Source organism: Odocoileus virginianus, chromosome 16 (genome assembly GCF_023699985.2).
Source record: "Odocoileus virginianus isolate 20LAN1187 ecotype Illinois chromosome 16, Ovbor_1.2, whole genome shotgun sequence".
NCBI classification, from domain to species: domain Eukaryota; kingdom Metazoa; phylum Chordata; class Mammalia; order Artiodactyla; family Cervidae; genus Odocoileus; species Odocoileus virginianus.
Genome location: NC_069689.1, coordinates 44,755,523 through 44,781,899, shown reverse-complemented (window position 1 = coordinate 44,781,899; position 26,377 = coordinate 44,755,523). Strand labels below are relative to the sequence as shown.

The 26,377-nt window shown below is 41.2% G+C and overlaps 2 protein-coding genes across 10 annotated transcripts in view; one reads left to right on the top strand and one right to left on the bottom strand.

Moving 5' to 3' along the window:
* The window catches only part of TTC23 (tetratricopeptide repeat domain 23), a 142,874-nt gene that overhangs the window by 83,841 nt on the left and 32,656 nt on the right, over positions 1 to 26,377 (bottom strand). For 6 of the 9 annotated variants that reach the window (XM_020910905.2, XM_020910904.2, XM_020910903.2 and 3 more), the window contains 4 exons: positions 20,135 to 20,334; positions 8,277 to 8,400; positions 2,817 to 2,967; positions 2,497 to 2,622 (listed from right to left, as the gene is read on the bottom strand). In XM_020910905.2, coding sequence (XP_020766564.2) covers positions 2,497 to 2,622; positions 2,817 to 2,967; positions 8,277 to 8,400; positions 20,135 to 20,314 — 581 coding nt within the window. In that variant the 5' untranslated portion in view covers positions 20,315 to 20,334. Of the gene's footprint in view, positions 1 to 2,496; positions 2,623 to 2,789; positions 2,968 to 8,276; positions 8,401 to 18,401; positions 18,513 to 20,134; positions 20,335 to 23,533; positions 23,638 to 26,377 lie in introns of those variants that run through there. The other 3 variants (XM_020910900.2, XM_020910909.2, XM_070478171.1) reach the window with 3 other exon arrangements.
* LRRC28 (leucine rich repeat containing 28) overlaps positions 12,857 to 26,377 on the top strand; it is a 245,486-nt gene continuing 231,965 nt past the window's right edge. Inside the window, exon 1 of the mRNA XM_070478172.1 lies at positions 12,857 to 12,953. The gene's annotated coding sequence lies outside the window, so the exon portion shown is untranslated. The remainder of the gene's footprint in view (positions 12,954 to 26,377) is intronic.

Sequence of the window (26,377 nt, the reverse complement as noted above, 5' to 3'; positions counted from 1 at the left end):
TTATCAATTAAAAAGTACATGAAGTCCCAAAAGAAAAACCAGAAAGAATGCTAACAGGCTGTTCATAGGAGGGGAACCCAAATGGCTAAACTGTATGTGAAGAGGTACTCAAACTCACTAATAAGAGATACATAAATAGAATTAACAAGTGCTGGTAAAGAACCTGCCTGCAATGTGGAAGACCTGGGTTCGATTCCTGGGTTGGGAAGATCCCCTGGAGAAAGGAAAGGCTACCTATTTCAGTATTCTGGCCTGGAGAATTCCATGGACTGTATAGTCCATGGGGTTGCAAAGAGTTGGACATGACTGAGTGCCTTTCACTTTTATATGCATCACAGTGACAAAGGTTAGAAAGACCAACTATGCCAAAGATTGTCGGGGATATGAGAAAACAGGAACCCGTGTGCCCTGCAAGTGGGAGTGCAGATGGGTGCAGCAATTGGCGAGTGTGGTGACTGTGAAGTACGAGTGTTCCCTGTGACCATGCAATCCCATCCCTGGAGCATAAGCCTCAGAAAAGTCTCCCTGAGACGCCTAAGTGGAGCTGCACAAGGATATTCATGGCAGCACCACTGCGGGAGCTGGGGACGAGCTGAATACCACTGCTAGCAGGACGGACACGCACAGGAGAGCAGGCACATCCTATGGAGCATGGCAGAGCAGGCCGCAGCCCTGAACAGGCAGCAGCTGAAAGCAGTGCCAGGTGGATAAAAGTGAGAAACAGTGAAACACACGCAAGTTTACACAAACCTAAAATGTATAAATACAGAAAACAATACTACTTATTATTCAGAGACGCAGATTTAAAGACATAGGTCATCGTTTAAGAGGTGTTTATGAGGGACTTCCCTGGTGGTCCAGTGGTTAATATGCCACCTTCCAATGCAGGGGTCAGGGTTTGATCCCTGGGAGGGGACCTAAAATCCCACATGCCTTCAGATCAAAAAACTAAAACATAAAACAGAAAGCAATATTGTAACAAATTCAACAAAGACTTTAAAAACGGTCCACATCAAAAAAATCTTGAAAAAAAAAGGTATCTAAGATAGTATGAGACAGACTAAGGAGCAGAATGAGAATAATGGAAGGAAAAAACTCAGTTTAAAAAAGGATACCAAAAATTCACATGTACTGATGAATTCTCTGTATCCAAAAACACTCCCAAATAAATGAACAAGAGTAGTAGACTTATGATCACAAAAATGTCTTTAAAAGCACAAGTCAAATTTAGTCCTTCCAGCTTCCATTCATATGGAAGCAGTAGGTGTGCTCTTTAAGGCCCTTTCCTTCTTAAAAGTGAGTCCATATAGGGTTATTGTTACCATCTTTCTAAATTCCATATATATGCGTTAGTATACTGAACCCTATATGCAAGACAGAAAAAGAGACACAGATGTATAGAACAGAATTTTGGACTGTATGGGAGAAGGCGAGGGTGGGATGATCTGAGAGAATAGTATTGAAACATGTATATTATTAAGTGTGAAACAGATCGCCAGTCCAGGATGGATGCATGAGACAAGTGCTCAGGGCTGGTGCACTGGGAAGACCCAGAAGGATGGGATGGGGAGGGAGGTGGGAGGGGGGTTCAGGATGGGGAACACATGTACACCCATGGCTGATTCATGTCAATGTATGGCAAAACCCACTACAATACTGTAAAGTAACTAGCCTCCAACTAATAAAAATAAGTGGGGGAAGAAAAAAAGTGTGTCCACTGGGTCCCTGAGTTCTCTTGGCAATCAAGCAGTCTGATTATTCAGTTACAGTGACTTCCAGCTTGGGTTAAGCGTCCCCACGTAGGTCTGCTAGGGATTCTGTGCTTCTTCTAGAACAGACCTTTCTCTGCCCTCTTCTTCCCACAAACACACCCGTTCAGAGTGTGCAAATGCTGTCACCCCACTGCTCTGTGGATTGGCTTGGGGTTGGTCTTTGGAGAGTGATAGATGAGCTGCCTACCCAAGGCTCCTTCCCCAGGCTCCAAGCATTTTCTCTCTTCCACCGGGGTTTACTTGGTGAGTGTGGGGTGGGGTTAGGAAGAACAGGAAACAATCCTCTCATTCTCATGGATTCAGATAGCTCTAAGATTTTCTCCTTTGAGGCCCTAATCATAAAATCAACACACTGAAACAGCTTAGACTAGAATGGTGGGGGAGGAAAGGAAAACGGGGCTAGAGGAAGGGGAGGGAACAGGAGCCTGAGGAGCGGGGCGGGGAGAGCAGGCAAGAAACAGAAACCAAGAGGATGACAGCAGGGCTCTAGGAGCCGGGCGGGTGTGGGAGCGCCACACACGTAGTGACGAGCAACACGTGGTTTGGTGTAAGCCTTGGTCGTGGCTGCTCTGACACTGTGATCTCCCCCCTTCTACTGCTGGAAAATGGCTGTGGAGAAGCCACGGCAATGTCGTGGAGAAGATCCTCCTGTCTGAAGACAGCATCTTCTGGCAAAGAACCTCCAGCAATCACGTATACAGGAGGTCCTAAACTGGAAACTTACTGCGCAAATGACAATTTGATCCGTGCTTGAATTTCCATCCATTCTTCTTTTATGATCTTTCCACATTGGAGCATCTCCTTTGAGAGTATCTCTGCCTTTGTCAAATTCTTTGAAGCTTCCTTGAACCTGAGTTATGTTCAGAAAACTTTATATCTGGTGCTGCATTCTGGGGTGGGGCCCCAGCTCCTGGACATTCTTGGCTCTCATACTGCCCATCACCCTTCCTGAGCCACCTGTCAACTTTTGATTTGGCCTTAAAAATTAAATGCAAGTATTATGAATGGTATTTCTACCTGTAAAGATTAGAGGCAAAAGGATACTTTTGAAGGGAGAGTAAGGCTTGCCCCAAGGTATGGAACAGCTCAACCGAACACTTGAAAACATCTGTATTGTCTTTGTATGGAGGCACAATGGAGCTGGTGAGGATTTCTTTGGCTTTTTCTGCATGTTGTTTTGCTTGTAGTGACATTCCTGTGGGGGGAAAAAAAAAGGAAGTCTCAGTTTCTCTTTCACTTCAGTTGGACAGGAATATAGTTGATTCTGGCCAGGGAATCTAGTGTGGTAACTTCACATATCTTCCAGGGGCACATAGAGAGGTATCAGGGCAGTGTGCAAGCCATCATCACTGGAAGAAACGATCACTGGAAGTACTCAAGACAAACATTTTTCCCCCAAATGTTCTTTTTGAAAATCAACAGGATAAGCAGAAACTGAACAGCTCTGAAACTTCACCAATATCAGATATAAAATGTTATAAATAATTATAAAAAACAAAAGGAATTTACAAAGACTACAGCATTCTGGGAAGGAAATAAAATTTTCATAAATGTTAATCCTGGCTTTGTGACACCAATCTTAATGGAATACTAAAAATTCTGAATCTTCTGCTCACCCATCCATAATCATAATTTTAAAGTTGCTTTAATATAATACACATATGATGATATCTACCAAGACTGACAAATAATTCCAACGAGATAAGGGGCTGCTAATGTGCTAAATATCTTATTTCTATGTGGTAAAGAAATGGAGTTTAAAAACCAGTTACTACCAAGAACTAACTCCCAGAGGGTTCTAGTGTCCTTCCACTGGCAGTCATCTGTGGAAAGGGTGATATTAGGGGTATCAGGATTTTTCGCTTTCCCATACCCTCACCTTCTTCTCTACAACAACACACCCCTCCACTCATATCCCAACACTCCTGGTCTTACATTCTTCGTTACATGGAATTGTATCTTCAATCTCTCTCTAAAAAAAAAAAAAAGCTGTCAAAATGTGAAGTTCATTCTGTTCCTATGTCTATAAAACAGAATAGATTTCCTGATGGAGAAAATCCTCCAGGGTATGCATTTGCTGCATCAATCAGGGAACTCAAACAGGGGCTCCATGACAGGCTGAAGGGTGGGAGGGGGAGGGAGATGGGAGGGAGGCCTGGGAGGGAGGGGACATGGGTGTACCTATGGCTGATTCTTGTTGATGTATGGCAGAAAAATACAAAATTGTGTAAAGTAATTATCCTTCAATTAAAAAATTTAAAAAAAACAAGAAATAAAAAATAAATAAAGGAAAAAAAAATCCAGGGTATGCTATTTTTGTAGGAGCACTTACAGAACTTTGTCTTTTTTTTTTAAAAAAAAAGCACATAATCAACCTACCAGAAATTTATTAGTGCCAATAACATATACAATATTATAAAAGACATGATCAGTTCAGTTCAGTTCAGTCACTCAGTCATGTCTGTCTGACTCTGCGAAGCCATGGACTGCAGCACCCCAGGACTCCCTGTCCATCACCAATTCCCGGAGCTTACTCAAACTCACATCCATCGAGTTGGTGATGCCATCCAACTGTCTTATCCTCTGTCGTCCCCTTCTCTGCCCACCTTCAATCTTTCCCAGCATCAGGGTCTTTTCAAATGAGTCAGTTCTTCGCATCAGGTGGCCAAGTATTGGAGTTTCAGCTTCAGCATCAGTCCTTCCAATGAACATCAAGGACTGATCTCCTTTAGGATGGACTGGTTGGATCTCCTTGCAGTTCAAAGGACTCTCAAGAGACTTCTCCAATACGACAGTTCAAAAGCATCCATTCTTCGTTGCTAAGCTTTCTTTATGATCCAACTCTCACATCCATACATGACTATTGGAAAAACTATAGCTTTGACTAGATGGATCTTTGTCGGCAAAGTAATGTCTCTGCTTTTTAATATGCTGTCTAGGTTGGTCATAACTTTTCTTCCAAGAAGCAAGCGTCTTTTAATTTCATGGCTGCAGTCACCATCTGCAGTGATTTTGGAGCCCCAAAATATAAAGTCTGTCACTGTTTCCATTGTTTCCCCATCTATTTGCCATGAAGTGATGGGACCGGATGCCATGATCTTAGTTTTCTGAATGTTGAGTTTTAAGCCAACTTTTTCACTCTCCTCTTTCACTTTCATCAAGAGGCTCTTTAGTTCCTCTTCGCTTTCTGCCATAAGGGTGGTGTCATCTGTGTATCTGAGGTTATTGATATTTCTCCCAGCTTGTGATTGATTCCAGCTTGTGCTTCATCCAGCCCAGCATTTAGCATGATGTACTTTGAATATAAGTTAAATAAGCAGGTGACAATATACAGCCTTGACGTATGCCTTTCTCGACTTGGAACCAGTCTGTTGTTCCATGTCCAGTTCTAACTGTTGCTTCTTGACCTGCATACACATTTCTCAGGAGGCAGGTAAGGTAGTCTGGTATTTCCATCTCTTGAAGAATTTTCCACAGTTTGTTGTGATCCACACAGTCAAAGGCTTTGGCACAGTCAATAAAGCAGAAGTAGATGTTTTTTTGGAACTCTTGCTTTTTCGATGATCCAATGGATGCTGGCAATTTGATCTCCGGTTCCTCTGCCTTTTCTAAATCCAGCTTGAACATCTGGAAGTTCACGGTTCATATACTCTTGAAGCCTCACTTGGAGAATTTTGAGTATTGCTTTGCTAACGTGTGAGATGAGTACAATTGTGCAGTAGTTTGAGCATTCTTTGGCATTGCCTTTCTTTGGGATTGGAATGAAAACTGACCTTTTCCAGTCCTGTGGCCACTGATGAGTTTTCCAAATTTGCTGGCATATTGGGTGCAGCACTTAACAGCATCATCTTTTAGGATTTGAAATAGTTCAACTGGAATTCCATCACTAGCTTTGTTCATAGTGATGCTTCCTAAGACTCACTAGACTTTGCATTCCAGGATGTCTGGCTCCAGGTGAGTGATCACACCATCATGGTTATCTGTGTTATGAAGATCTTTTTTGTATAGTTCTGTGTATTCTTGCCACCTCTTCTTCACATCTTCTGCTTCTGTTAGGTCCATACCATTTCTGTCCTTTATTGTGCTCATCTTGGCATGAAATAGTCCCTTGGTATTTCTAATTTTCTTGAAGAGATCTCTAGTCTTTCCCATTCTATTGTTTTCCTCTATTTCTTTGCATTGATCACTGAGGAAGGCTTTCTTATCTCCTTGCTCTTCTTTGGAATTCTGCGTTCAAATGGGTTTATAGTTCCTTTTCTCCTTTGCTTTTAGCTTCTCTACTTTTCTCAGCTGTTTTTAAGGCCTCCTCAGACAACCACTTGTCTATTTCTTCAAGGAACTTGAACCCAGCCTACTGGAAGCAGCATGGGTTGAGGTTCAAGAACACTAATTCTGAAATCACACTACCCAGAAAGGATTTCCTGCTCCATCACTTACCCAGAAATTTTGGCCTTATCTTTATGGACTGTAGACAGAGATAATAACATTACCTGCCTCATAGCACAGTAGTGAAGTGTGTGTGTGTGTGTATGTGTGTGTGCGTGTGTTAACTCACTTCAGTTGTGTCTGACTCTTTGTGACCCCATGGACTGTAGCCCATCAGGCTCCTCTGTCTGTGGGATTCTAAGCAAGGATACTGGAGTGGATTGCCATGCCCTCCTCCAGGGGATCTTCCGGATCCAGAGATTGAACCCATGCCTTTTAAGTCTCCTGCATTGGCATTCAGGTTCTTTACCATTAGCGCCACCTGGTGATGTCTAAGGGAAATTATATGTGGAAAATAGCATGGTCCCTGGCACTCAATGAGACCTCAGTAATTAGTAGATACTGCTTTTATTTTAATTTGAGTAAAAAAAGTCCATAATGCAGAAAGGTAGCAGAATGTTGTGAGAAAACATCATTTAAAATCCTAGATGCCAGGACATTGGCACTGGCCACCAAAATCCTAGATCTGAGTCTCGGAGCAGCTATCTATTAACAGTCTGACCTGGGGCAGCCTGTTTCAAATCAAACTAGTTGTTTCCTCTGAATCGGGAAAATAGGGGGCATAGGGGTGTGGTTTGAACTAGATGATCTCCAAGGTCCCCTCTGGCTCTAATAGTCTTTGATCTAACAGGTAGGACCAGTCTATAGTCAGGTTCGGCTAAATTTATTGGGTGGCAGTTGTATGCATAGCATTGTGGTGTTTTTCACTTCAATTCATTTATTCATTCATTGGGCCAATCAGTGATGCTGGGAAGACAGCAGCATCGTTATCAATATCATCTCTTTTCGTTGAAGGGACAGAGTACAGAGACGTGCTCTTGTACATCTTGTCCGAGGTTGCCAGTTTATGGTTGTGCCTTCTCTGCATCCATTCTCCCTTGCCCTGTTTTCTTTTGAGAATGCCCCTACACACTCAGTCCATGTGATTTAGCCAAGGCCAGCCTCTGCCCCAGGATCCAACGGAAGCAAAGTCAGGTCTTACCAATCAGACCACGTGTGTATGTTCAATTGCTAGGTCATGTCCGACTTTTGGCAAGCCCACGGACTTCAGCCCACCGGGCTCCTCTGCCCACAGGATTCTCCAGGCAAGAGTACTGGGGTGGGGGTTGCCATTTCCTTGGACTAGTTCTTGTCTTTGGCATACAACTCAAGTCAGCCCAATAAAAATCCCAAACTGTGAGATTTTGGTAAAGATGCATTCTTTTTTTTTTTCCATTTATTTTTATTAGTTGGAGGCTAATTACTTTACAGTATTGTAGTGGCTTTTGCCATACATTGACATGAATCAGCCATGGATTTACATGTGTTCCCCATCCCGATCCCCACTCCCGCCTCCCTCCCTATCCCTCTGGGTCTTCCCAGTGCACCAGCCCTGAGCAAGATGCGTTCTTTTTTATCCTGGGAATAAGCGCTGAGGAAGGAAACCTGAAGCTGCTGGCAACCTTGCTGCCACCATGTGGGCAAAGTTGGGCTAAGAATGCAGCCTATACAAAGGAAAGCAGAGTCAAGTGTTGGAGAAAGAGAGGAACGGAAATCTGATGGTGTTGTTTGAAAACATGGATCTGGCTAAGTCTACAGTAAGACCTACCCTTGGATTTTTAAGGTGTATGGATCAACAAGTTATCTTTTGGTTACTGCCAGCTTGATTAGCCTTTTATTTTGGGGGGAGGGGTTTGGTCTCACAGGCAAGAGATTTTCCATCAATACATATATGAATGGATTATATTTTAGGCTCTGACTCTAGACCCTAGGCCATTTCTACAATGCCTTCAAAGCTAACAAATCAATTTTCTCCTAAGAACTGTTTTTAAGATCATAAAAAATAAAGCTCTGCAGTTCTAAAATCTTCTCTTTTTTACCTATTATATTAGAAAATCGTACGGACTGTGAAAGGAAATGGCTTCTCAGTGTGTGGAGAGGAGAACATACAAGAAAACCTGACCCTCCTAAAGTTAAGCCAAGTCTTGGAAAAAAGCAGAAACCAACTGGCTGACCCTCCGCAGCCTGAGGCAGACTCACCTTTCAGCTGAAGATAACCCTTAGCCAGGTTAACATGCGCCTCGGCCAGCTTCCAGTGGGAATCACCATAGCAGATCCTTGTCAGAGCCATGCAGTGCACAAGCTCATGGAGAGCCTTTTTGTACTGAAGGAAGGAAAAACAGGCCCACTAGTTAGACAACAAGGTACAAAATCAATGTGTACTTTTATCCATTCAATATACATTTATAGAGTGATGATTAGGGGCCAGGCATGGTTTTAAATATGTGTGATACATCAGAGAACAAAAGTAAGATCTGATTTGGGTGGCAGGGTATTCTTCTGGTTGAGTGAAATAGACAATATACATAAAAAACAGTAAAATTTATAGTACATTTAAGTTTATAGTAAATAGTGGAAAATGTTATGGAATAAAGAAGCTGCCCATAAATGACCAGCTCCTACATATTCAGACATAAGTGGGCCAGTGGTGGTAGTTTTCAAATAACACCCTCTAGTTCTCAATTCAAACATCTTCTTTAGTAGCTAGGATATTAGCACAGCCAATGAGGTCAGCAGGACTTTGCAAACAGGTTTTGTTAAAGGAGTAAGAAGCACATTTTCATCCATTGCCAGGACAAAGAGAGTAGTGAATGGTGTGGATTCTAGCTCCAGGTCAGCTTACAGCAGCACTATTCTCAAAACAAGGCTGGTGGTTTTAAAATACAGCTCCAAAATACTTTGATACTCCTTCCATCCAGAGATGGTAGTCTATGTCCCTTTTCTTTGAATCTGGGTTTATGACTGTTGGTTAAACTAACATGGAGGCGGTGAGGCAGCACCACTTTTCGGGCCCAGGCCTTTAAGAACTGGCAGCTCCTACTCTCTGTCTCCCCTTATGTACTCACTCCTGGAACTTGCTATGAGCTGAAAGGTGTCTCCCACCCCTAGATTCATTTGTTGGAGTCCTAAGTACTTCAGAATATACCTGCATTTGGAGAGATGAACTTTGAAGGGGGTGAAGAAGTTAAAATGAGGCCGTCACAATGGGGGCCTCATCTAATATACTGGTGTCCTCATAAGAAGAGGAGACACGAGAAGTGGGCACACACAGAGAAAGACCTTGTGAGGACACGGCGGGCAGGAATCAGCAAGGCCGTAGGATAAAACCAACCCTTTCAGCACCTTGACCTTAGACTTCCAGGCTCCAGAAGTGTGAGAAAATAAACTTTCTTGGTTGAAGCCACCCAGTCTGTGGTATTTTGCCACGGAAGCCCCAGGAGACTAATAGCTTAACCATGGTTTCACGAGGAAGCCTAAGCGGCCCCACAAAGAGGCCTCCACGGAAATGAGCTGACGACAGCAGCAGTCAGTCAGCTGCAGAACTCTGCCACCCTGGCAGCGGATGCCCCACACCTGCTGAGCCCAGCTGACGCTGTATGGAGCAGAGGACCAGACCCCACTGAGCTCTGCACGGGCTGTGGGTTCATGAGCGAAATTGATGACTTTTTGTTTTACACCACTAAGTCTTGCTCTAAGACTGCCTACCCAGGTGGCACTAGTCATAAAGAACCTGCCTGCCAGTGTAGGAGACATAATCGATGAGGGTTCAATCCTTGGGTTGGGACGTTCCCCTGGAGGAGGGTATGGCAGCCCACTCCAGTATTCTTGCCTGGGGAATCCCATGGACAGAGGAGCCTGGCAGGCTACAGTCCATAGGGTTGCAAGGAATCCAACATGACTGAAGCGACTTACACACACACACACACACGTCTTGGGATGTGATATAGCAATAGATAGCTGGAATAGCAAAAGAGGAGGTAGAAGGTACACAGCCTAAGGGAGTAAAGCAGAGGAAGAATGGTAAGAACAAGGACAGAGTTGTAAAGAAAACCCAGGAGAAGACCCAGGATACCCAACCCTCCCGGTCAATGCCTAAGCTCAAAGGGCTTGCACTTCCACACAGTTTCCATGTGGGTTAGAAACACTTTCACTTTGAAACATTCCCTTGACAACAGTACATAGCCAGACACTTGACCCCAAGACAGCTGCTTTTCTGACTTAGCAAGAGAAGCTGAGGGCACGCTGTGCTCACTCCATAGCGATAAAGGAAGATGGGGTTGTGGGTTTTTTTCCTATAGTAACATTTTTCTTACAAATAATATATGCTCATTATCAAAATGTTGCTGTTGTTTAGTCACTAAGCTGTGTCTGACTCTTTTGAGACCCCACGGGCTGTAGCCAACCAGGCTCTTCTCTCCATGGGATTTCCCAGGCAAGAATACTAGAGTGGGTTGCCATTTCGTTCTCCAGGGGATCATACTGACTCAGCAATCAAACTTGCATCTCCTGCATTGACAGGCAGATTCTTTACCACTGAGTCAATAGGGAAGGCCCATTATAAAAATACAAGTGAGCAAAAAAAAAAAGGAAAAAAGAAAAATCACCTGCCATTGAACCTCTTCAAGATAAGTAGGTAGCTACATCTCTTTCTAGTCTTCATTTTTGTGAATCTATATTTTTTTTCCTTTTAAAAATAGGCTTATAAGCTACATACCTGTTTGCAACTTGTTTTCACCATTTGTGAACATTTCTCCATATCATCTTCTGTGATGATAATTTTTAATGGCTGTATAGTATTTTACTGTATGGATATATCATAAGTGAGTTATTCAACCCACAAATATTTGAGAACTTATGTTGCTTTAAAATTTTTTCTCTCTGAACATCCTATGTGGATAGCTTTGCTCATATCTCTAAATATTTTCTTAGAATGAATTCCTGGGAACATGACAATTGGGTAAAGGATATGCAAAGCCCTGAGGCTTTGCTAGAGTTTGCTAGACAGCTTTCATGAGAGGCTGTTTCCACCCATCTCCCTTCCAGCAAGTAATGTGAGCATGAAATGCTCCTTACACAGTGCCCAGCACTAGTTGAGAGTTAACTTGCCAATTTGTCAGTTAACTATTTCTCCTTGTTTTAGTTTTTATTTTTTTTTCTGCAAAGCTAGTAAGGCTGAACATCTTCATGTGTTTATTGGCTTCATGTGTATGTATTTCTTCTTTTGGGAAACATCTTTTTATGGCCTCTAAGAGCCAGGAAATTTAGGGAATGGCTTCCTTGGACATAGAGCAAATGAATACAGTATATGAGAAATAAATAAATTATAAAAACATTGAGAAGTCTAGATAGACAGTTTGCCAAAAAGAGAGGGGGACGTGATCTGATGGTGAATCTATCCCAACCACAAGATTCCAAGGAAGGGCTATATGCAGCTGAGAGTCTGCCTCTCAGATCACAACCTGGGTCCTCACTACCTGCATCAAGGACCAGGGCACAGAAAGAGTGGCCTGTCCTCTCTCTGCTCTTTTATTTGCTAGGATGTATAGTCCAGATATCCCTTTTTGATTTCCCAACCTTAACCTTGCCAGTTCCAGTGGCTTTAGCCAACAGGCCTGGGTAAGAGGTAGAAGAGAAGCATGTGCAGGCAGACAATCTCAGAACTGGAATGAGCCTCGGAAATAATCTAGTTGATCTCCTCAATTTAAAGAAGAAATGTAAGACCAGAAAGGTGAGATGATTTACCACTAAGTGGCAGAATCAGAACTCACAGTCAAGCTCCGTGATGCAAAGTCCAGAGCTCTTCCCACAGCATCATTCTTAATATTAAAACACCAGGCTCTGAGGATAAGTAGGTTTGGCCATACATATTTTTAAATGGACATTTCATGTATAGCTCTTGGCATCTAAATACTATTCTCTACTAGGATGAAACAGCATTCCATGAAACCACAGCTGGAACAGGGAAAGTACAAGATGAAACTGAAAAATCTCGCTGTGCCTGAAATCAAGGAAAGAATTATAGGGACGTGTTAAGAACTCAGATGCCAGCTTGAAGGGGCTCCCACTGGCAAATATGCAATAATTTAAGTTTTGCTGATGATAATGGATTGTAACACATTGAAAAATAGGATTTCTGGAACCTATATTGATATAAAGAAATGAAAAATTACATGTGAAGAAGGGAAAGCTCTTCCTCATAAAAAGAATGCCAATAAACAAACACTGAAAGCATGGCAAAGTCAGAGAGTCACCATTTGACAAACATCACAGCAATAAATGATTCAGGTGAGAATCATCAATGCATGTTAAAAGTAAGGGATGAAGTTTTGATGAGGAATAGGATATATTCATAGTGTTAATGATGGTCCCCACAGAATACTGATTAATTACAAATGGAATAATAATTCTACAGTGAAGAAACATTCCAGATAGCACCTTAACCAAGTGATCAAATTTAGCATCATAGTAATGAGACAAACAGACATCATATGTCTTATTTCCTAATAAGATGCACTGGAAAGGGACCTTTCTCAGGCCTGTGGGATTTCTGCCTCAAATGCATAATCTGATTCTAGTCAACAAGAAAACACGACAAATTCAAAATGGGGGGTATTCTACAAAACAGTTGGAGTATACGTTTGTGGCACCTGCCAAATTCTTTTGTTGAAGCCCTAACCCCCAATGTGGCATGTAGAGATAAGGCCTCTAAAGATGTAACTAAGGTGAAATGAGGTCATAAAGGTGGGGCCCTGATCCAATAGGATTAGCATCCTTTTGAGAAGACACACCTTTCTCTCCTCCTTCCCCTACCCTCCATGCACAAAGAAGAGGCCATGTGAAGACACAGCTTGAAGGTGGTGGTCTACAGCCCAAGGGGTGAGTTCTCACCAGACAACAGCTCTGCCGGCTCCTTGATCTTGGACTTCCAGTTTCCAGGATTGTGAGGACTAAATTTCTGTTGTTTAGGCTACCCAATCTGTAGTATTCTATCATAGCAGCCCAAGCAGACTAATAGAGCACTTTTCACAAATATCAAAATTGTGGAAGACACAGACAGGCTAAGGAATGATCTGACAGATGTGTTGGTGTTTTGTGCTCGTGTTCAGCCGTGTCTGATTCTTTGCAGCCCGCCAGGCTTCTCTATGGGATTCTCCAGGCAAGAATACTGGAGTGGGTTCCCATTTCCTGCTCCAGGGGACCTTCCTGACCCAGGGATTGAGCCTGCCTTTCTTGCATTGGCACATGGATTATTTACCACTGAACCAACTAGGAAGTGCTTTTCAATAGATTAAAGGAGACTAAAGAGACCTTCTGGCTCAGCTGGTTAAGAATCCACCTGCAATGCGGGAGACCTGGGTTTGATCCCTGGGTTGGGAAGATCCCCTGGAGAATTTAGGAATGGCTACCCACTCCAGTATTCTGGCCTGTATAGCCCATGGGGTCACAAAGTCAGACATGAGTAAGTGACTTTCACTCACTCAAACTCACTCACTCAAAGAGACATAATAATTCTAGCCAGCATGATTTCATGGACTAAAACATGGCTCTATCTAATATTTTTCCTGTAAAAGATACCACTGAGATAATTGGAGGAATATGAATAAGGTTTATAGATTAGATAATAATAGGTACCAATATTAATTTCTTAAGAATTAAACATTTACTAAGCATGGCCCCACCCATCAGAACAAGACCCAGTTTCCGCCTCACTCAGTCTCTCCATCAGGAAGCATCCAAAAGCCTCTTATCCTTATCCATCAGAGGGCAGACAGGCTGAAAACCACAGTCACAGAGAACTAATCAAGCTAATCACATGGACCACAGCCTTGTCTAACTCAATGAAACTTGGGTGCTGTGTGGGGCCACCCAAGATGGACAGGTCATGGTGGAGAGTTCTGACAAAACATGGTCCACTAGAGAAGGGAATGGCAAACCCCTTCAGTACTTTTGCCTTGAGAACCCCATGAACAGTATGAAAAGGCAAAAAGATAGGACACTGAAGATGAACTCTCCAGGTCGGTAGGTGCCCAATATGCTACTGGAGATCAGTGGAGAAATAATTCCAGAAAGAATGAAGAGATGCAGTCAAAGCAAAAACAACATCCAGTTGTGGATGTCACTGGTGATTGAAGTAAAATCTGATGCTGCATAGGAACCTGAAATGTTAGGTCCATGAATCAGGGTAAATCGAAAGTGGTCAAACAGGAGATGGCAAGAGTGAACACGGACATTTTAGGAATCAGTGAACTGAAATGGACTGGAATGGGTGATTTTAACTCAGATGACCATTATATCTACTACTGTGGGCAAGAATCCCTTAGAAGAAATGGAGTAGCCCTCATGGTCAACAAAAGAGTGAGAAATGCAGTACTTGAATGCAATCACAAAAATGACAGAATGATCTCTGTTCGTTTCCAAGGCAAATCATTCAATGTCACAGTAATCCAAGTCCATGCCCCAACCAGTAATGCTGAAGAAGCTGAAGTTGAACGATTCGATGAAGACCTACAAGATTTTCTAGAACACCCACAAACAATGTCCTTTTCATTATAGGGGATTGAAATGCAAAAAAAGGAATTCAAGAGATACCTGGAGTAACAGGCAAATTTGGCCTTGGAGTACAAAATGAAGCAGGGCAAAGGCTAACAGTTTTGCCAGGAGAACGCACTGGTCATAGCAAACACCCTCTTCCAACAACCAAGAGATGACTCTACACATGGACATCACCAGATGGTCAATATTAAAATCAGACTGATTATATTCCTTGCAGCCAAAGATGGAGAAGTTCTATACAGTCAGAAAAAACAAGACCGGGAGCTGAGTGTGGCTTAGATCATGAACTCTTTATTGCAAAATTCACACTTAAATTGAAGAAAGTAGGGAAAACCACCAGACCATTCAGGTATGACCTAAATCAAATCCCTTACAATTATACAGTGGAAGTGACAAATAGATTCAAGGGGTTAGATCTGATAGAGTGCCTGAAGAGCTATGATGGAGGTTCATGACATTGTACAGGAGGCAGTGATCAAGACCATCCCCAAGAAAAAGAAATGCAAAAAGGAAAAATGGTTGTCTGAGGAGGCCGTACAAATAGCTGAGAAAAGAAGATAAGCTAAAGGCAAAGGAGGAAAGGAAAGATATACCCATTTGAATGCAGGGTTCCAAACAATAGCAAGGAGAGATAAGAAAGCCTTCCTCAGTGATTGATGCAAAGAAATAGAGGAAAATAATAGAATGCAAAAGACTAGAGATCTCTTCAAGAAAACTAGAGATACCAAGGGAATATTTTATGCAAAGATGAGCACAATAAAGGACAGAAACAGTATGGACCTAACAGAAGCAGAAGATAGGAAGAAGAGGTGGCAAGAATACACAGAAGAACTATCCAAAAAAGATCTTAATGACCCAGATAATCGCAATGGTGTGATCACTCACCAAGAGCCAGACATCCTGGAATGCGAAGTCAAGTGTGCTGCAAGAAGCATTACTACGAATGAAGCTAGTGGAGAGATGGAATTCCAGTTGAGCAATTTCAAATCCTAAAAGATGATGCTGTTAACTGCTGCACCCAATATGCCAGAAAATTTGGAAAACTCAGCAGTGGGCACAGGACTGGAAAACATCGGTTTTCATTACAATCCCAAAGAAAGTTCAAACTATCATACAGTTGCACTCATCTCAGTTGCTGGCAAAGTAATGCTTAAAATTCTCCAAGCCGGGTTTCAATAGTACATGAGCTGTGAAAGTCCAAATGTTCAGGGTGGATTTAGAAAGGGCAGAAGAACTGGAGATCAAATTGCCAACATCTGCTGGATCATAGAAAAAGCAAGAGAGTTCCAGAAAAACATCTACTTCTACTTTATTGACTATGCCAAAACTTTTGACTGTGGATTACAACAGATTGTGTAAAATTCTTCAAGAGATGGAAATACCAGACCACTTTACCTGCCTCCTGAGAAATGTGCATGCAGGTCAAGAAGCAACAGTTAGAACTGGACATGGAATACAGACTGGTTCCAAATCGGGAAAGGCATACATCAAGGCTGTATATTGTCACCCTGCTTATTTAAATTATATGCAGAGTATATCATGTAAAATGCCACGATGGATGAAACACAAGCTGGAATCAAGATTGCTTGGAGAAATATCAATAACCTCAGATACGCAGATGACACCAGTTACGGCAGAAAGTGAAGAGGAACTAAAGAGCCTCTTGATGAATGTGAAAGAGGAGAGTGAAGAATTTGATTTAAAACTCAACAGTCAGAAAACTAAGATTATGGCATGTGGTCCATCACTTCATGGCAAATAAATGGGAGAACAATGGGAATAGTGACAGACTTTATCTTTTTGGGCTCCAAAATCACTGCAGATGGTAACTGCAGCCATGAAATTAAAAGATGCTTGCTCCTTGGAAGAAAAGCTATGACCAACCTAGACAGCATATTAAAAAGCAGAGACATTACTTTGCCAACAAAGGCCTGTCTAGTCAAAGCTATGGTTTTTCCAGTAGTCATGTATGGATGTGAGAGTTGGACTATAAAGAAGGCTGAGGGCCAAACAATTGATGCTTTTGAGCTGTAGTGTTGGAGAAGACTCTTGAGAGTCCCTTGGACTGCAAGGAGATCCAACCTGTCAATCCTAAAGGAAATCAGTCCTGAATATTCATGGGAGTGACTGATATTGAAACTGGAACTTTGGCTACCTGATGCAAAGAACTGACTCACTGGAAAAGATCCTGATGCTGGGAAAGATTGAAGGCTGGAGAAGAAGGGCACAACAAAGGATGAGATGGTTGGATGGCATCACCGACTCGACGGATATGAGTTTGAGTAAGCTCCGGGAGTTGGTGATGGACAGGGAGGCCTGGCGTGCTGCAGTCCATGGGGTTGCAAATAGTCGGACACGACTGACCGACTGAACTGAAATGAACTTCAATAATTGTAGTGTGGTTATGTTGGAGAAATTTCTTTATTCTTAGGAAATAGGCACTGACATCTTTAGGGGTAAAAGCTCATGTATTTTTTAACTTACTCTCTGATATTCAGAAAAATAATGACAGTGTGTGTGAAAAGTAAAGTCAATGTTAACAGTTGGTACATCTTACAACTTTTCTGTAAGTTGATAGGTTTTTTATAGTAAAAAATTACCAAAGAATGGTATTTCAAGAGGCAAATTAGTCAAGTTAATACTTTCTTAAAAACACTTTAAAGGCTCCTAGGGCACTTAACCTGAGACTTGGAGAACAGGTGAACTGTCTCTCCAATGGCACTTCACATCAGCCCAAAGCTTCTTCTCATCACTTGGAACATTGTTACGCTGCTTGTGCCAAACCAAAATTTTATGTGTGCTGTTCCCTGTCCCTAGAACTCCTTTCCCTCAGCTCCTCTATGCTGGATCCTTCTCTTCTTCAGGTGTCAGTTCAGATGTCATCTCACAGAGGCCCTCCCTTACCTAAGACAGGCCCACTGTATTTCCTCCTGAGCACCTGGTACAATCTCTGGTTAGCTAGTTATTTACAAAGTCTACTGCTCCTTAGCTGCATGGGGGCTTGCCCACTGTCTGTCCTGCTCACCAGTGAATCCAGGGATTCTTCATCTGAACTGCACATCACAGGAAATGATTTGGCACCATTCTAGATGGGCTTCCCTGGTGGCTGAGAGGTAAAGAACCTGCCTGCCGATGCAGGAGACGTGGGTTTGATCCCAGGTAGGGAAGATCCTATGGAGAAGGAAATGGCAACCCAGTATTCTTGCCTCAGAAATCCCATGGACAGAGGGACAGTCCATGGAGTCGCAAAAGAGCTGGACATGACTTAGCAACTAAACAACCACCACCATTCTAGATGCATAGAAGAGAAGTTGATTCTTCACGTACACCAAATGCCTTAGGGCATTAGGGCTTGATTCTCTTGCATGATTCTGGTGAGCAGGCTGCCAGCTGAGACCTACACAGCACACAGACTGGCATACACTAGTACTAGAGGACATCTGGTGTGTAATGAATATCAAGACCAAATTCACACCTTCTCTCCCTGTTCCTGCTCTTGTTCCTGTATTCACGACAGTAACTACGGGGACTGACAAGTTCCTGGCCCCCAAGCTGAAACCTCGGTCAGGAATCATATAAACCCTCTTGGGCTCACTCTTGCCTCTCTACCTCCTGTTCCCCTTTGTTACCAGGTTTCACCGATTCATATTTCCAAATTCTTATCAAGAGATTTCAGTGTTTCCACTGCCTCTGCCATATTTTAGGCCCTCATAATTCCTTGCTGGGATTATTGCAAACGCCCTCTGAACGGGCCCTCCTCCTCCAACTTACGTCCGTGCTCCTCCTCCTCTATTCAGGTATCTGAGGTCTGAGTGATCATTCCAGAAGCTCAGATGCTCATGGCCCTTCCTGGCTTATAATCCTGTGACAGTTTCCAGCACCCTGAAGAGAAAGCGTAAACTTTTTCTGGGTGCTGAACACTCTCCGGGCCCCAGCTCTGGTCTGTAATCCAACCTCGGTTCCTTCCCTGTATAACGAAAGCCTGCTTCTCAGATAGTTCCACGTATTTCACCAAACAGGCTGTGTGCCCTCAGACCGCTGACTCTCGCCCGTCTGCCACCTCCGCTCAGAACACTATCGTTGCTGGTCTGATCCAGCCCTCTCCCCTCCCTAAGCACTGTTACCAGCGCAGCCCAAGTAGCTCCCATTCCCGCAGCACGCCTCAGGCGCTGTTGCTCCTCCACCTCTAGGGTCACTGCTCACGCCTCCTCCCCTCAACCCCAGGCTTGGCATCTGTCTCACCTGAGCTTGTGTCTGTCACAGAACTCATGCTGACCATCATTAATCATCTATCTTCCCAACCAGGCTATGAGATCCTCTGAGGCAGAGGTTATAGCTTTCCCATCCACGCCCCGAGAGCCCCTCCACAACACCTGGTACACATCAGAAGTGAAGTGAAAGTCGCTCAGTTGTGTCTGAGTCTTTGAGACCCCATGGACTATACAGTCAGTCCATGGACTCCTACAGGCCAGAATACTGGAGTGGGAAGCCTTTCCCTTCTCCAGGGGATCTTCCCAACCCAGGGATCGAACCCAGGTCTCCCACACTGCAGGCAGATTTTTTACCAGCCGAGCCACAAGAGAAGACCAAGAATACTGGAGTGGGTAGCCTATCCCTTTTCTAGTGGATTTTCCTGACCCAGGAATACAACCAAGGTCTCCTGCATTGCAGGCGGCGCCTTTACCAACTGAGCTGTCAGAGAAGCCTGGTACACATTGGGTATACAGTAAATCTCAGTGAAATAAAAAAACGGACAAATTAGGACCCGGCACATGCTGAAGCTGAAACTCCAATACTTTGGCCACCTGATGTGAAGAGCTGACTCATTTGAGAAGACCCTGATGCTGGGAAAGATTGAAGGCGGGAGAAGAAGCGGACGACAGAGGATGAGATGGTTGGATGGCATCACCGACTCAATGGACATGAGTTTGAGTAGACTCCGGGAGCTGACGATGGACAGGGAGGCCTGGCATGCTGCAGTCCATGGGGTTGCAAAGAGTCGGACACGACTGAGTGACTGCACTGAACTGAACTGAACATAAGAGGTAGTAGAGAAATACATATTGAATGAATGAGTAAATGAATAAAACCCTGAAGGAAGATTGTAAAAAGTATGCAGAGAACAGAAGACTAAGAATTTTAGAAACACAAGCTCCTCAAGAGTAGAAGCTTCATCTGCTTTGTGCCGTGTCCCAGGGTGGAGACTTGGCACACAGGAGGAGCTCAAGAAACACTTACCGACTCACGGGAACCACTTCAGCAGGTCAAGCCACAACCAGTCCGCCAAGGGCGCACTTGTCGAAGGGTAGGGCAGGCTCCTTTGCTCCTCTGTGCACTCATTCAGGCGAGCATGCTGACTGTGCCCTGAGGTACTGTTTCACTCACACGACCAAAACGTGCTGCCACGCATTCTCTCTCATGGCAAGCTCCTGAGAGTACGAATGCAACCTGAAGTAGGCTACTCCTCAGTCACCAGTACGGGCATAAAAAGAAAGGTTCCTTACCTCATGGCTGCTGGCATACGACTTTGCTTTCTCTTCAGAGAGGTGGAGTTTCTCTCGAGGAGGCTGGAACAGTGCTCTCTGAAGCAGCTGGTTTTGCAGTTTCTTTCTAGGTGCTATGCTGACGGCAGCAACAATTTCTTCCAGGTGGTTGGATATGTGAGTTTCCTGTGATTCTTGCATATTTTTATATACATTACCCTCTAATTTTTAAATAAGAAAAACAAAAAAAATTAATGATAATTTCCACCATTACTTTTAGAAATACATATTTTTCCTAGAAATTGAGGCTAGAATTTAAGAAAATTTCAATACTATAACCATGGCTTTTTTGAAACAATTAGCATCTATCCAAAAAGCTCCTAGTGGCTAGAAGTTACTTCTTTCAGATGGATTTCAAGTTTTAACTAAATCAAACATTCTTTGTCCTATGTATATATCATATGTGTGTGTGTATATATATATATATATATATATGTTTATATACATACATACTGATGTATTTTATATATTATATACAACATATATATATGTCAGTAGGAATCAGCAGAGCTGAAACAACTCTCAAAGAGCTCAGATTAGATCTGTTGAACCCCAAGTAACTTTGAAATGGGAAAAAAATGACATGTTAAACTTTCACTTCCAGCTAAGATGAAGGGATGAGATTTATCCTCTTGTCTTAAGTAACCAACCAATCAACAAAAAACGTACCAAACAACAACAACAAAACAACTCATAGGCAAAAAGGGCATGAAACAATGGTTGTCAAAAGACAGGACATCAGACATGAGAAATGGAAAAATGAAACAGAGTGAGACACTTGATTGCCCCAGCTTATTGCTCTGAAAGCTTCTGAATCATGCAGGGTAACCCAGAAGTTACCCTGTGGACTGAGCTGAGGAAATAGAGTTGAGCACCTGGGGAGACCAAGGAGGCTGGAATGCACAGGACAGATTACTAGAGAGGACCGGGCTGCACAGAGAAGACCCCAGAGATTAGCATCCTCAAGAAAGCGGGGGGAATACTGATAGCATGTGTGTAAGAAAACTACGTGAGTCTGAAGAAAGATTCCTCTAAGAAGATTGAAAGGAAGTATCTGGCGCTCACCAAGGCTGGCAGTGCCTGTTCCCACTGACCAGACTGGAAAAACTCATAATTCATGAGGCAGAGGGTAAAGTATTCAGAAAGCTTTTATCTCAGTGTGTTAGTTACTCAGTCATGTCCGACTCTTTTGGACTGTCGCCAAGCTCCTCTGTCCATGGAATTCTCTAGGCAAGAGTACTGGAGTGAGTAGCTATTCCCTTCTCCAGGGGATCTTCCCGACCCAGGGATCAAACCTGGGTCTCCCGCATTACATCTGAGCCACCAAGGAAGTAGTGGAGAATAATTAGTACAATAATCAGTAGTGGAGAATAATTAGCCCTTGGGTAAGCCCTGCTTACATTCACTTAATGAACCAGGAAAGTAAGACCTAAAAGGAAAAACTGTTTCCAAGTAACTGTATGAGAGGGCAAAATTCAACGGTGTTGATAGGAATACAAAAACAGCCAGCACTCAATAGGTTGAAATTCATAAACTTTAACATCCAAACAAAGATCACCAGGCATGCGAATAGGCATGAAAACAGCCCATAATGAGAAGATGAGTCAGTCAAAACTGACCCAGCTATTAAGTTAGCAGAGAAGAATATTAAGGGTTATATAATTGTATTCCATATGTTTAAAATGTTAACTATGTTTAAAAAGTTAACTAGAGACATGGAATATAAAAAGTCAAATTGAACTTCTACACATGAAAATTATATGTAAGATGAAAATATACTAGATGGGATTAATGGAAGATCAGATATTACAGATGAAAAGATACACGAACTTGCAGATGTAGTGATAGAAACCATCTTAAAAAATCAGTGAGCTGTGAAAGAACTTTAACTTGCCTAATACATATGTAATTTCAGTCCCTAAAGAAAAGTGGATTGTAGTGGGGACAGAAAAAAGTGTCTGAAGATATAGAGGCCAAAATTTTTCCAAATTTAAGGAAAAGTAAAAAGTCAGAGATTTCAGGAGCTAAATGCACACTAAACACAAGAAACAGACAGAAAATGACACCAAAACACATTGTAACCAAACTGCTCAAAACCATGATAAAGAGAGAATCTTAAAAGCAGTCAGGAAAAGAACATATTAATATTTTTAAAAAGATGACGACAGCAGGTTACGTGGAGGAAATAAAGCACATAAGAAGAGAGTGAAGCAACATATTTAAAGTATGGAAAGGAAAACAATGTTAAGCTGAAATTTGATACCAGTGAAAATTATTTCAAAATCAAAATCTGAAAGAATTCACCACCAGTAGATTTGCAGTCCAATGTTCCCAAGAAATATTAAGAGAAATCTTTTAAAAGGAAGAAAAATGATAACAAATGGAAATCTAGATCTACATAAAGGAATTAAGAGCAATGAAAAATGTACTTACATGGACAAACAAGTAAGACTGTTTTCATATTACTTAAATCTCTTTAAAAAATAATCAACTATTTTAAAAAAAGTAATGTACTCCCTGGCTTATAAAATATATAAATGAAATCTATGAAAATAGTTGTGAAAAGGTTAAGAAAAAAATGAAAGTGAAGTCGCTCAGTTGTGTCCAACTCTTTGTGACCCCATGGACTGTAGCCTACCAGGCTCCTCTGTCGATGGGATTTTCTAGGCAAGGCTAAGAGGAGAGGATGAAACTGTGAAGTTCTTATGCTATAAAGGTGTAATACTATGTATATGTGAGTTCTTATGTATAAAGGTGTAATACGACTTGAAATAAGATAAAAATGTATAGTATAAACCCTATAGCAACCATAACATTTTTTAAAAAGATTAGGAGTTACAGGTGACAGGTGACAACAAAGGAGATTATATAGAGTCTTAAAAATAATCCCAAAGAAAAAAAGAGGAAAAAGGGAACAAAGAAGAGTTGGGACAAATAGCAAATAAATAGCAAGATGATAGACTTAAATCTGACTGTAACAATAACATTAAATGTAAGTGATCTAATTAAAAGAACAATTAAGAGAAAGACATTGACAGAATAGACAAAAATACAAGACCGAACAATATGTTGCCTATAAGAAATTCAAAGACATTAAGATTAAAAGTAAAAGAAGAGAAAATAAACTGCTAAAATCAGTCAAAAACAAACTTGGAGTCTCTATATTAATATCAAAGTAGATTATACACCAAAGAATATTACCATAATGAAGATCATTTCATTATGATAAAGGGTCAATTAGTCAAGAGGACATAACTATCCTAAGTGCCTGTATACCTAAAAATAGTTTCAAAATGTAAGGTCTCAAACTGGTGAAACTGCAAAAAGAAATAAATTCTCAATTATACTCAATTTAAATACCTTGTAAATAACTGATACACCAAGTAGGCAGAAAATCTGTAAAGAATATAGAAGACCAACTACATCATCAATCAACTTGATTTGGCATTTACTAAAACATTCTAGTTCTAGAAGTTGAGGGCAGGAGAAGGGGATGACAGAGGATGAGCTGGTTGGATGGTATCACTGACTCAATGCACACAAGTTTGAGCAAACTCATGGAGATAGTGATGGACAGAGAAGCCTGGCATGCTGCAGTTCATGGAGTCACAAAGAGTTGGACACAACTGAGCATCTGAATGAAAATGAAGAACATTCTGACTGCCAAAGCACAGAATATCCATTCTTTTCAAGTGCACATGGGTCATAAAACAAGTTTTAATACATTTATAAAAATTCAAGTCATACAAAGTATGTTCTCTGACTACAAAGGAAGTTATAAAGCAATAACAGAAAGATATCTGGAAAATGTCCAAATACTTAGAAATTAAATAACATTTCCCTAAAACAAACAAACCATGGGTCAAAGAAATCAAAAAGGGTATTTGAAAATAGTTTAAACTGAAAGAATATAAAATGCAACATACAACAATTTGAGAATGCCCCTAAAGCAGTCATCATGGAGAAATTCCTTGTATTAAATGTCTATATTAGAAAAGTAAAGAAGTCTCAAAATCATGGTCTTAATTTTTATCTTCAGTGATTAGAAAAGGAAGAGCAAATTAAGCTCAAAATAAGCATAAAAAATAATTAATAAAATAACTAATAGAACTAAATTCACAAATCAATTAAATAAAAATAGAAAAACAGAAAAAATAAAGGAAACCAAAATCAGTTCTGATACCATTAATGTTGATAAATCTCTAACCTGATTAATGAGGAAAAAAGACACAAATAACCAATATCAGAAATGAGAGCAATGCAATCACTATGGATTCTATAAATATTAAAAGATTAATGTGGGAATGTTATAAACACTTATGCCAATAAATTTGACAACTGAATGGAAAAATTCCTGTGAGTGAAGTGAGTGAGTGAAAGTCGCTTAGTCATGTCCGACTCTGAGACCCCATGGATTATACAGTCCGTGAAATTCTCCAGGCCAGAATACTGGAGTTAGTAGCCTTTCCCTTCTCCAGTGGATTTTCCCAACCCAGGGATTGAGCCCAGGTCTCCCACATTGCAGGCGAATTCTTTACCAGCTGAGCCACAAGGGAAGTCCAAGAATACTGGAGTGGGTAGCCTAGGCCTTCTCCAGTGGATCTTCCCGACCCAGGAATCAAACTGGGGTCTCCTGCATTACAGGCAGATTCTTTACCAACTGAGCTATCAGGGAAACCCAAAAGTTCCTGTAAAGACACACAATACCATAGTTCACTCAAGAAAAACTAGCCCTATATTTATTAAAGAAACTGAATTTGTATTTTAAAAATCTTACAAAGAACAAATAAATAAAAATCTCCAGGCCTAGGTGGCTTCAACAGTAATTTCTGCCAGATGTTAAAGGAAGATATAATACCAACTGCATACAACCTCTTCCAGAAAATTTAAAATGATATTTCCTAACTCACTCTATGAGACCCTGATATCAAAAAAAGACAAATACAAGAAATGAAAATCTCAGATCAATGTGTCTCAGGAACACAGATGCAAAAATTTAAAGCAAACTTTTAGCAAGTTAAATTCAGTAATAAATAAAAAGGAAAATACATCATGACCAAGTAGACTTTATGTCAGAAATGCAAGATTGACTTAACATTCATAAAAAAGTCAATGTCATGTTGATGTTTGGTAGAAACCAACACAATATTGTAAAGCAATTATCCTTCAATTAAAAATGCACAAATTAAAAAAGAAAGTCAACATGAAAATTAAAAAAAAGCAGTCAATGTAATTCATAACATAATGAATGAAAAAAGGAAAACTGCATGATCATCTTGATCAGCATGCAAAAACAACTTGACAAAGTCTAATACCCATTTCTTTTTTATAGTTGAATTTGTTTTTTTCTTATTTATTTAATCAAAATACGATTGACTTACAATATTAGCTTCAGACTTACAATACAGTGAGTTAATATTTTTATACCTTACATTATATTTAAAGTTATTATAAAATATTGGCTATAGTCTCTGTGTTGTACAATACATTCTTCTAGCTTATCTATTTTATTTAAAAGTTTTAAAATTTATTTTTAATCGCAGAATAATTGCTTTACAACATTGTATTGGTTTCTGCCTTAATATGAATCAGCCATAGGAATACATATGTCCTGTCCCTCTTGAACCTCCCCTCCCACCTTCCATTCCACCCCTCTAGGTTGTCACAGACACCAGGTTGAGCTCCCTGCATCATACAGCAAATTCCCACTGGCTATCTGTTTTACATATGATGATGTATATGTTTCAATGCTACTCTCTCAGTTCTTCCCACCCTGTCCATCCTCCACTGTGTCCACAAGTCTGTCCTCTATGTATGCATTTCTATCGTTGCCCTACAAACAGGTTCACCAGTACCATTTTTTCTAGACTCCATATATGTGCATTAATACATGATATTTGTTTTTCTCTTTCTGACTTACTTCACTCTGCATAAGAGGCTCTAGGTTAATTCACCTCACTAAAAATTTATTCTTCTAGTGAATGATTCCAATTCATTCTTCTTTATGACTGAGTAATATTCCATTGTATATGTATACCATAACTTTATTCTAATATCCATTTCTGATTAAAAAATCTTACCAAAATAGGAATAGAACTGTACTTCCTCAACCTGATAAAGAGCATCTATGAAAAATCTACAACTAAATTAGTGAAAAACTGAAGTCTCTTCCCCTAAGAACTGAAACAAGACAAGGAAGTTCAC